Source organism: Ylistrum balloti, unplaced genomic scaffold (genome assembly GCF_031769215.1).
Source record: "Ylistrum balloti isolate Yb309-2 unplaced genomic scaffold, AGI_CSIRO_Ybal_v1 Utg370388, whole genome shotgun sequence".
Taxonomy (NCBI): Eukaryota; Metazoa; Mollusca; class Bivalvia; order Pectinida; family Pectinidae; genus Ylistrum; species Ylistrum balloti.
The window spans coordinates 718,428-731,443 of NW_026782269.1; the positions used below are offsets into that span (position 1 = coordinate 718,428).

Consider the following 13,016-nt stretch of genomic DNA (forward strand, 5'->3'; position numbering starts at 1 on the left):
ACAGAACCAAACGGTCTGTATCCCTCGTACGGGTATGGGCTAAACAGTTGAATTTTGGTCCTCGTGTTAGTAATACGAAAGGAAAAAAATATGATAGTTACACAGGAATGCTTAAACTACGAATATTCAATAGTTGAAAAAAAACTTGAACGAGATCCATGAAAACATGAATTTGTTGCTGCAAATGCTGGGTACTATTCTCTCTAGTGACACATGACCACATCTTCTGGTCCATTGAGCCAATCATCCGACTCTTAAACACCATTGTCTTTCGCCTGAAGAAGCTTATATACTGATATTTTACATAAAATACCTACACTTTCATTATTTTTAATAGGATGAGAATTGTTTTTCCTGTATTTTTTGTAGAAATTCGACGTCATGAATATAAAGTTTTTTACAGTCCTCACTTGTGATGACGAATGGCGCGTTCCATGGACTACCTTCAAATGTCATTACGGCGTTCTTAAGATCTTCAGACAACGAAGACAAGCAAAAGTCATCATACTTTGCTCTAGTTTTCCTGAAGTAAGCCACTTCGTCATTGAAATCAGGCAGCTGGCGTTTTATTTTTTCTTTCAACTTGTTCAGAAAGTAGTCGTACAGGCGATAGTCCAAATATCCACATCTTTTATACAACGTCTCTTCAGTAGTTCCAAACACCAATCGTGTGTCTTCCAGCTTATTAACGCGAAGTTTAGCGTACAAAACATGTCTGAGATCCCAGTTTAAGATCCGACGCATTAACACAATGGATTCGTCAAGGAACTCCATCACCAGTATAATATCAAATTCCTTATCTAGTTGTAATAAATAATCGTCTATCAGATGATGATTCCTCGTCAAATACAATTCGTAGGGAAATCCAAAGTACCAAGCCATTCCATTACAGTTGATAATATGCTCACCCGTTCTGGTCCTAAATTCTTTTTCTCGAGACAAATATTTCAAAACAGGGTCGTTTCCTGGGATATCTAGAACGGATTTAGGACGAATAAATCTGACAAAGGATCGAAAACGGCTAAATGGTTCCCTCACTGTTCCTATGTAAGCGGTGTCGTCAGGAAGGACTCTATGAAATTGTTCTTTGTCATATCTGATATGTGTACAAGTGATATCAAAAAATTTCTTGTTCAACGGGGCATAGAAGTAACGAGCTGTTAGTGAATCGCCGCCCGCTGGACGGAGTTTTGGCAGAGCAAACTCCAGATCATTTTCATACCCGTAACGTAGAAATATGTTCTGAACCGTAGTACTTGCTGCCTTAGGCACCTTAATAAATGCTATATGATTGACAGGTTCACCTTTCTGAAGGTACTGGGTCTGATTGGTTGAAAGTTCTCTTTTGTGAGAAATCCATTTTGTTTTCCCATCTTCAGCAGTAGGAGAGATGTAACAATTTATTGTGTACAGTGTCACAGGCACTAAGCACCCCAGCAACAATAATCTGCAATATAATGTATTTTATGTATGTAAACAATATACATAATTAATTACTTATAATACATGATAGGCTAGTTTTATGCTACAGAATAATATGATGATGAAACGCTGGTCTGACTCCAAATTCAGCTTTAAAATCGGTAGTGTGTTAGCTACATAATTTTACATACAGGCACGACAGACTCTTCTCCATCAGCAGCCTACCTTTATCTTTACATATAAACACGACACACTCTTCTCTATCGGCAGCCTACCTTTATCTTTACATATAAACACGACACACTCTTCTCCATCGGCAGCCTACCTTTATCTCTACATATAAACACGACAGACTCTTCTCCATCGGCAGCCTACCTTTATCTCTACATATAAACACGACACACTCTTCTCCATCGGCAGCCTACCTTTATCTCTACATATAAACACGACACACTCTTCTCCATCGGCAGCCTACCTTCATCTTTACATATAAACACGACACACTCTTCTCCATCAGCCATCTACCTTTATCTTTACATATAAACACGACAGACTCTTCTCCATCGGCAGCCTACCTTTATCTTTACATATAAACACGACAGACACTTCTCTATCAGCAGCCTATCTTTATCTTTACATATAAACACGACACACTCTTCTCCATCGGCAGCCTACCTTTATCTTTACATATAAACACGACAGACTCTTCTCCATCGGCAGCCTATCTTTATCTCTACATATAAACACGACACACTCTTCTCCATCAGCAGCCTACCTTTATCTTTACATATAAACACGACAGACACTTCTCTATCAGCAGCCTATCTTTATCTTTACATATAAACACGACCGACTCTTCTCCATCAGCAGCCTATCTTTATCTTTACATATAAACACGACAGACACTTCTCTATCAGCAGCCTATCTTTATCTTTACATATAAACACGACACACTCTTCTCCATCAGCAGCCTATCTTTATCTTTACATATAAACACGACAGACTCTTCTCCATCAGCCGTCTACCTTTATCTTTACATATAAACACGACACACTCTTCTCTATCAGCCGTCTACCTTTATCTTTACATATAAACACTTCTCTATCAGCAGCCTATCTTTATCTTTACATATAAACACGACAGACTCTTCTCCATCGACAGCCTACCTTTATCTTTACATATAAACACGACAGACTCTTCTCCATCAGCAGCCTACCTTTATCTTTACATATAAACACGACACACTCTTCTCCATCAGCCGTCTACCTTCATCTTTACATATAAACACGACACACTCTTCTCTATCAGCCATCTACCTTTATCTTTACATATAAACACGACAGACTCTTCTCCATCAGCAGCCTACCTTTATCTTTACATATAAACACCTGAAAAATGGACATTTTGTTATTTGGCCCGCCTGATCTCTCAGATTTTCTTTGCTAAGCTGATATATATCTATCTTCATACATTTTAATGATCACTGATTGCATAGATCGACAGAAAAATCCTCCAAAATTCAATTAAATATGAGATATGATATGTTGACATGGTATTAACAAATAAAGGAGCTGTGCTGCATATATACATACTACGGCACCTCCCCACTGGGGAGCCATTTTTATGTACTTGACGGTAAAATACGGTAGTCAACGACAGACAGAAAATTATTGAACAATGATAGTTAATTAATAAAAGTTTTTCTTTAGGTGTAAGTTTCACGCATAATGTCAGTTGTAATTGATTTTAAATGGATACAAGTAAATAAAGTATGTTTGTGTTCTGAGGTGTCGTAGGAAATACATTGTAAACATGCGATAATTTCTTTTCAGACTATTATTCTTGCAAATAATGGCAAATTTTGGAGAGGGAACGCGCAGGTTGGGACCCCCTCTGAATGCTCAGACTGACTATCATGTATTACGAATTATACGGAGAGCTGAGCACGGTCGATAACTCTTCTGTCCTTATACACTAAAAGAACAAAACACTAATAGAAATGTTACATCTCCCTACCAGGTTAATGATTTTACTAACCTGATTAAGCAATTACAATTGTGAACCTGTAACAAATATGCATGATACTGTTCTTATGAAAAAAGGGAGTTTCGAAATTACCTCAGCCCCTGTTGTATATATAATTGGATTGTATTTTAATATTAAAGCCTCTGGACTGAAATACTGTGAAGTGAACGATTTACAACTTAATGTATGAAACTGGTTTATGTACGTGTTTAACGTGTGACCCTCTGAGTCTACGTTTCATGACATGACACTTTTAAGACTAATTGACCTCCGACAAGTCACACTTAGTCTTGTCTAGGTGACCTCTTAATAAAATTTTCAACACTTCCGGCCTCAGTTTTGCTGAGGTAAAATTAGTGTAACCATGATAAATACCAACATTAATATACCACTCGGCTATAGAGAAGTGTATCTTTGGTAAATATCAACATCAATATACCACTCGGCTATAGAGAAATGTAACCTTGGTAAATATCACAATAAATATACCACTCGGCTATAGAGAAATGTAACCTGGGTAAATATCACAATAAATATACCACTCGGCTATAGAGAAATGTAACCTTGGTAAATATCACAATAAATATACCACTCGGCTATAGAGAAATGTAACCTTGGTAAATATCACAATAAATATACCACTCGGCTTTAGAGAAGTGTTATACCACTCGGCTATAGAGAAGTGTAACCTTGGTAAATGTCACAATCAATATACCACTCGGCTATAGAGAAGTGTAACTTTGTTAAATGTCACTATCAATATACCACTCGGCTATAGAGAAGTGTAACATTGGTTAATATCAACATCAATATACCACTCGGCTATAGAGAAGTGTAACTTTGGTAAATATCAACATCAATATACCACTCGGCTATAGAGAAGTGTAACTTTGTTAAATATCACAATCAATATACCACTCGGCTATAGAGAAGTGTAACATTGGTTAATATCAACATCAATATACCACTCGGCTATAGAGAAGTGTAACCTTGGTAAATATCACAATGAATATACCACTCGGCTATAGAGAAGTGTAACTTTGGTAAATATCAACATCAATATACCACTCGGCTATAGAGAAGTGTAACCTTGGTTAATATCAATATACCACTCGGCTATAGAGAAGTGTAACAATCAATATACCACTCGGCTATAGAGAAGTGTAACCTTGGTTAATATCAACATCAATATACCACTCGGCTATAGAGAAATGTAACCTTGGTTAATATCAATATACCACTCGGCTATAGAGAAGTGTAACCTTGGTTAATATCAATATACCACTCGGCTATAGAGAAGTGTAACTTTGTTAAATGTCACAATCAATATACCACTCGGCTATAGAGAAGTGTAACTTTGTTAAATGTCACAATCAATATACCACTCGGCTATAGAGAAGTGTAACCTTGGTTAATATCAATATACCACTCGGCTATAGAGAAGTGTAACCTTGGTAAATATCACAATAAATATACCACTCGGCTATAGAGAAATGTAACTTTGGTTAATATCAATATACCACTCGGCTATAGAGAAATGTAACCTTGGTTAATATCAATATACCTTGGTAAATACGCTATAGAGAATAATCTTGGTTAATATCAACATCAATATACCACTCGGCTATAGAGAAATGTAACCTTGGTTAATATCAATATACCACTCGGCTATAGAGAAGCGTAATCTTGGTTAATATCAACATCAATATACCACTCGGCTATAGAGAAATGTAACCTTGGTTAATATCAATATACCACTCGGCTATAGAGAAGCGTAATCTTGGTTAATATCAACATCAATATACCACTCGGCTATAGAGAAGTATAACCTTGGTTAATATCAATATACCACTCGGCTATAGAGAAATGTAACCTTGGTAAATACCAGTATTAGTATATCAGCTAAAGAAAGGTGTAACAATGGTAAATATCAACATCAATATATTACTCGCCTATCGAGAAATTTAACCCTGATAAATACCAGCATCAATATCCCTCGAATTAAATCGATATCGTCTTTAGCTCACGGACGTTTTACACTGCATACCTCGATTAAAATATTGTTTGTACCCACATCCAAGATGTTTTATACTGCATATCTCGAATAAAATATTGTTTGTACCTATCTCAAGAATGTTTTACACTGCATATCTCGAATAAATTTGGGTTGTACCTACCTCCAGGATGTTTTACACTGCATACCTCGAATAAATTCGGGTTGTACCTACCTCCAGGATGTTTTACACTGCATACCTCGAATATATTTGGGTTGTACCTACCTCCAGGATGTTTTACACTGCATACCTCGAATAAATTCGGGTTGTACCTACCTCCAGGATGTTTTACACTGCATACCTCGAATATATTTGGGTTGTACCTACCTCCAGGATGTTTTACACTGCAAACCTCGAATAAATTTGGGTTGTATCAGCCTCCAGTACTTCTTACATTCCATGGCGTTAATCCAAATAGGGACAGAGAAATTCATAATTATGAGGTTTGTTTTCTACCCTGAAAAGTGTCCGATTGATGACATGACAACAAGGAGATAATGCTGTGTTTTTAACAATTACTGTTGTACCATTGAGGACTGCAAAACAAATGAAATGAATACAGGTACACATTACTTAAACCAGGCTTTGTTCATGGGGTGTTATCATGCGTTAAAATTCTATTCAGAGGTTAATAAAGTGAGAGGTACATTATTGTGTGGTCCCCGACTGAGATATATAGGTGTTTTCATCCAACCGTATTGTATGTCCTTTACAGTAATTAAAAGTACGTAGCAACATTACAAACGATTGTCATAAACACACAATAACGCCTACGTCAGAACTACACATGAAGAAGGGGTCATCTTTCATTGATAAACAATCTTTCTTGGCGTCAATGTCACACTTGCATTAACTTTATCTGTTGTCTTTTGTACAATAATTAAAACTGACAACTGTCGTCCATATACCGCGATATTTCGGGGTAAATTACTTAGCGTTTCAATGGAAGATATCACTGCAAAAAGAAAAGAAAATATCTTAAGTATTCTCATTACGAATGAGGACCCCAATAACGAAGGAAGGAAAAAGAGAAAGGAGTAAATGAAACACTTGATCAGACCTTCGCCACTTCATTATTAACAATATTTCATCCGCAAATGTGTTATAGATTCCATAATAGAAAATTTTAAAGTAAATATTGATTTATACGTATTGCATCAAAATTATTTGATAGTTGCCGTAATATCTACTCGTTTGCATAATTGACCATATAAGATGTCTAAAATCGCCTTCATTTCAAAAGAGTTCTTATTCGTGATAACTTATATTTATCTTCTATGGATGATAAGACTTATGATTAAAATGCAATTATTGGAAAAATAGATTTATCTGTGTAATTCATCCATCAAATTTTTATTAACCAACGGACGAAACATTGAAATTTATAGGGGCAGCATTGCCCTGTGTTGGTAGAATCAAAGATCAATGAAATGGCTTAGCTGTAACCATTTAGGTTACGTTTATGTAGATTTGGGTACTCAGTAGATCAAATATTATCTGTGATGTCCTTTATTATAAGAAGCACATATACTAATTTTGCACTCCAGATTTATTTATTGTTGATTTAAGAAGACGATTGAAATTTTACAAAAAAAAAAAAAAAAAAGAAAAACAAAACCAAAAAAGTCAGCAAACAGGGCACGGCTTGTCCCCTTATGAATATTTGTAAAAACAATTTTGACCACACATGATAATTACGTTCTTCTAAAATTATTTAATATTTATGAAATCTACTGTATTATGAGGCTAGCAAACCTTTCTATATAGAATTTGACATTTATTCTGATCACTTTAATCCTCTGTCGCCTCTTATGTTTAAAATTTAGGCCCTTAGCATCTCTGACAAGTCCTAGAAGGACGAAATAGCTGTATGATGCAGTTTAACTCATCGATTGGCACTACTGTAACTTATCATAATCAGTCAAAGATATTCACTTGTGTGTCTTTTATACAATCTTCACAATTCTTATAAATCAATCTACCACTCGACTAACAAGTTTTAAAGGAACAGTTTTGTCAGTACATGCTTCTGTATGTTGCTTGTATCTGTTTATCAGAGGTAAAATCATGACGTGAAGGGTTATTACTGTGTACTTGTTATGAACTGTAATTACAGGAAAACAATAGCCAATTTTTATTGTAGTAAGGCGACATTCAATACTGAAGAATGGCGACTACTTGAGTGCCTATTTCTGACTCGAATATTATGGCTATTTTGAGCCATGTAAACAAAACATGAGAATTACACAATTGATCCCATACAATACGTAATTATCGACAATGCAGGACTTCGAAACACGGGACTTTGTGTAACGATAATGAGAAAACCTAATGTCAATCGAATACAATTTCAACCATTGTTCTTTAATATGTTCTAACCGATGGGCATGTGCACGCTGTTCACTGAAGCGTGACACTTTAACAATCCCACTAGATAACACTACAAAGCAGGAATCGATAGATGTAAAAAAAAAAAACCCTGATATCCATAACTTGTCAACAAAGGGTCATAATGAGCTGTATGAGGACCAATTTATATCAGGTTGTTATAGAAATAGAACTTCTCACATATTGTTCAATAGTTACCTTTAAATCACACGTTGACGCTGTCCCTGGTAGCCAATAACTTGTCTTATTCACTAGTTGCACTAGTTTAACATAACAGAAATGCTGAATTTACAAAAAGATCAGATTAAAGACATGCCTGAGTAAGTCTTTCCAAAACAAGCTAAACAAGAAAGTTAAACACGTAGATACTGTAGATATTTTGAAATAATGTAATAAAACAAGGAGGGAACTCACAATTGATATTTACTATGTTTACTACTAATAACTACTCACAACATAGGATATTATCTGTTATCTGCTTTATCAATATATACTATTTATGATATATAAATATGTACCGTTACTATATTTAGTTTTGTAGTTTTTAGTATATAGATAATTGCACTACATGTATGATCACAAATAACAGCTGATATATTGTTTAAGGGTTGCATGACTTAAGCGGAAATATATTAAACGTATTCATGTCGAATAGCTGTGGTATCTGTTGTTATATGTAAATAATTGACTTCTCATTGCTAGAATTGCTGTTTCCGTATAACATAATTCATATTCCATACATCATACACAAGTATTTTGTAGCTTTATCTAAAAAGGGCGATAAGCAAAACAAATACCACTCCTCACGTGATTCGCATGCTGAAGATGGTACAGAAAACACACATGTTAATATAACTTTTCATTAACAATCAATGAATTAAACTGCACCATAAAACTGATTCGTGGACTATATTTGGGAACCTAAGGGCGACTCCGGAAACTCAAAATTAATCAAAAGAAATGTAAAAATCAGGATGGGGAGACCAGCCCCATCTTTCAATAAAAATCGTAATTATCATCTACCTCATTATTTAAAAAAAAATTAAATACATGTGTATATTCTAAACCGTGCCACTGTTCGTATGAATTATTATGTTCTTCTAAAGCCATCAAACTTATGACAGTTACAAAATTTAAATGATTGAAGGTTTACATAATTTGTATACCTGTTTATATGTATGTTATCTGCTGTAGCACTATATACACGCTCATTGTTCTGGGAATAAATTGGGATCACTTTATTCATCAATTACTGTTTTTAGATTGACTTGAATTATCACGTTTTCCCCAAACATAGCTGCGTATTTTGTATTCCTCTTTCTTCTTTTGTATCTTGGGCAGGATACTATCAGAATATTTCATGTGAGAATTCCCTCTGACTATCCTCTAATAGTCCATAAAGAGAGTTATATACAACGCATCCAAAAGTAATATATCACATCTTTGTTGTAATCAACATTTATAACAAAATCAGCAAATGAAGGTTCAGGATTTAATTGTGTAGGTTTTGTACAATATTCAAGTATAGACTATAATTTGTGTCATACATTATCATAGGCTGCCAGTGAATGAACTATAGATTTCTAATACAGCGTTTTACAGTTGCACTTAGCTCAAAGAATTTCCAGATAAGACAGTCTAAGATATTTTAAAGTATGAAAAATAAATAATCTGATAAGCTAGAAATTACTGTTAATAAAATTAATAAGAACTTTGAGGAACACTTATTTAGATATGTTTCGTTCTTTATCCTAGGGTTCGATTGCCCATTCGTGTACGGCGATCGACATATCCAGCGCACCTTGACGTCAATAAATCAATTTATATCTGTCGAAAGTGTCAAAACATATTGCAACAAATACATATAATAAAAATACAATAAAATTTCTTCTTAAAAGTAAGACCTGTCCAACAAATTATGACTTGTTCCATCACTATTGTATACTAAGTAAAATATAGTCTAACATATTGTACATTAAAAGATAATAAGGTAAAGCTAATCTTAAATGAATCTAAATATAAGACAACGAGTATACACTATCTGATACAGTCTCAGGACGAGGGTACTATGAAAGCTTTAATAATCAATAACACTAGTGAGACAGATGGCGTGGATACAATGAGATAAAAAGGTAACAATAAAGTATATTAACAGAGTATGATGAGGACTTGTGTGTTAGACTGGCTAATGGATAAATATACAAATATCCTGGATATAAGCAAACCGGCATCTGTATATACGTCTTAACGCCTTTTAAATCAATACTTTGCATATCATTACTACACGGTATTCTTATAATGCCACCATCTACATACACATCTGTGTGTAACATCATTCAATAGACGTAGCATTTTGTTTCTTCTTTAATATTTGTAGAAACACGACGTCATGAATATAAAGTTTTTTACAGTCCTCACTTGTGATGACGAATGGCGCGTTCCATGGACTACCTTCAAATGTCATTACGGCGTCGTTAAGATCTTCAGACAATGAAGACAAGCAAAAGTCATCATATTTTGCTCTAGTTTTCCTGAAGTAAGCCACTTCGTCATCGAAATCAGGCAGCTGGCGTTTTATTTTTTCTTTCAACCTGTTCAGGAAGAAGTCGTACAAATAATAGTCTAGATATCCACAACGCTTATATAATTGTTCCACTTTTGGTCCAAACACCAATCGCGAATCGTCCAGCTTATTAACGCGAAGTTTAGCGTACAAAACATGTCTGAGATCCCAGTTTAAGATCCGACGCATTAACACAATGGATTCGTCAAGGAACTCCATCACCAGTATAATATCAAATTCCTTATCTAGTTGTAATAAATAATTCTCTATCAGATGATGATTCTTTACTAAAAATAGATCACTTGGAAAAAGATAATAAGAAGCCATTGTATTGCATTTTGAATTACGGATGCCCGTGCTGTTTCTGTAAGCTTCATTGCGAGACAAAAATTGTAGAACTGGATATTTTCCTGGTATACCTAGCACAGACTCTGGGCGAAGAAATCTAACAAAGGATCTAAAGTGGCTGAACGGCTCCCTCACGATTCCAATGTATCTAGTATCATTAGGTAGAACACTACTAAATTGCTGTCTATTATACCTAATGTGTGTACAAGCTATATCAAACATCCTTCCGTTCGGTGGGGGGTAGAAGTAGCGAGATGTCAAGAATTCACCACCCCCGCTTGGCTTTCTCGGTAGAGCAAAAGTGAGATTCTTTTCATCCCCGTAACGTAGAAATATATTCTGAACCGTTGTACTGGCTGCCTTAGGCACTTTTATAAATGCTATATGATTGACAGGTTTACCTGTCTGGATGTATTGGGTCTGTCTGGAAGAGACTTCCCTCCTGTGTAATGTCCATGATGTTTTTCCAACTGTAAAATTGATGTTAGATTTAACACTGTACAACGTCACCAACACAGCACATCCTAGCAACAAAGACCTGCAACACATTAATTTCTTATAAAACAGTGACAATAAAAATAATGAAATAATTATCAAATCCTGCAAAACCGGTCCTGCATTGAGATTAATCTCAGAAGAGGCTGTAGACAAGGCTAACGTCAGCATCAAAATGTTGAGATAAAGTGACTGCTGTCACATCTGTCCGATTACAACAGTGATATTTTTACTCGTAGCTTCTTTTGTGTGTTTCAAACTTCGTCCTCCAAAACAAAGAAAACAGTGGTGTAGCTCACCTATAAAGTCCTCAAAAGTTACAATATAAATCAACAATGTAGAAGTTTTATAATTGACAAAAACAACAATAAGAAATAAACAATAATAAGTCCCGAATACATTTATAAGAACGTTTTAAAGCATTATTTACTTACAAACATGTACGTGAACGTGCGCCTTAGATTTCAATGTCTTATAACAGAAGGTCAACAAAGACAACCCCGTCTGAGTTTCAATACAGACACAATAAATCACTATAAAAAAAACCAATATCATACAAACGTTTGTCGTTAACTGAGATCTAATGATAACTGATGGCCAACAATTTAGAAAAGATCATCCTTTAATATCACGGTCATGTTTTAGTGTTTATATACTACTGACTAAGCGTCTTCTGGACAATTACATTCATTAAAAAGGAGTTTCACCTTGAATCATATCTACTTCAGTGTAAGTTTAGATAACTTAGAAGCATTAGTAGAATGTCGAAATTATCCATTGAAACTGGTTGGTATACCATGTAGTAATCGTGTTCGTCAACTATGTCATAATGTACTGCTAATGAATATCTCTATTTATTTCATTGTTTTACTACTCAAAGTTTAGTGAAAATGGGAGGTATGTTTGAGATTTTTACCAACCTGTATTAGGTAGAGTGAGCTACTTTCTTTAAAATATCATTAATCTAGTACTTAACATCTATATTCCATACTTTCTTTACAATTTTATTACTACTATATTACTCTTGTATGTTTCAAATTGAAATCAAACCTGATTAATGTTTATAATGAGATACCATTAAATATGATTATTCAAATGCTACAATGAATTTAACATATGTACCATTGTATCATAGCTCTATTACCGTGTCTGCCATGTTTATTGCTTTGTAAAGCTGACCTCTTGTAACACACTTTAGTGTTACCAGTGAGAAATAAAAATCGGAAACTGAAGTCCTTCTTAAACGAACAGATAACTTTAAATAAAGCTTCGGCTGACCTAATGATTACAGTGTACGAGTGTGTCCACAGTAGACAAAACAACTTACCTCCAACAAGCTATCCGATGCATGGCTTGAGTCTGAATGCTAGTGCTTCATTGCCTCAATATAGAAAATGTGTGTCAACATTATCCAAAGAACACGGAGTATGTTTTTGTCCTTTACATAATTATTCAAGTTGTATAGTGCATAATGACAAATCGTGTAGCGCCACACCAGGTGACACAATCGTCGCACTCGAAGAAGAATACTGTACACCTCGTTAAACATTCCTCTCCTTTATTTTATCGTTGTGTGATCTTTAGAAACGAATGCTAAATTCCTATTGAAGTGAAAAAAATGGCGGAATAATGTTCGTCGTGAAGAAAATATTGTTAAATGCACATTATTGGTGTAAATTCAATTCACTGTAAACCATGAGTTTAAAAGAAACGAAAATTCT

The 13,016-nt window shown here is 34.8% G+C and overlaps 2 protein-coding genes across 2 annotated transcripts; both read right to left on the reverse strand.

Moving 5' to 3' along the window:
* Positions 1-330: 330 nt before the first annotated feature.
* Positions 331-5,902, reverse strand: LOC132554271 (galactose-3-O-sulfotransferase 2-like). The gene is made up of 2 exons (XM_060218578.1): positions 5,829-5,902; positions 331-1,447 (listed from the first exon to the last, which is right to left on the reverse strand). Exons 1-2 carry the CDS (start codon positions 5,900-5,902, stop codon positions 331-333), a joined length of 1,191 nt encoding a protein of 396 aa, XP_060074561.1.
* A 4,319-nt stretch (positions 5,903-10,221) lies between these two features.
* On the reverse strand, positions 10,222-12,645 carry LOC132554272 (galactose-3-O-sulfotransferase 3-like). Its single transcript, XM_060218579.1, has 2 exons — positions 12,623-12,645; positions 10,222-11,338 (listed from the first exon to the last, which is right to left on the reverse strand). Exons 1-2 carry the CDS (start codon positions 12,643-12,645, stop codon positions 10,222-10,224), a joined length of 1,140 nt encoding a protein of 379 aa, XP_060074562.1.
* Between the last annotated feature and the right edge of the window lie 371 nt (positions 12,646-13,016).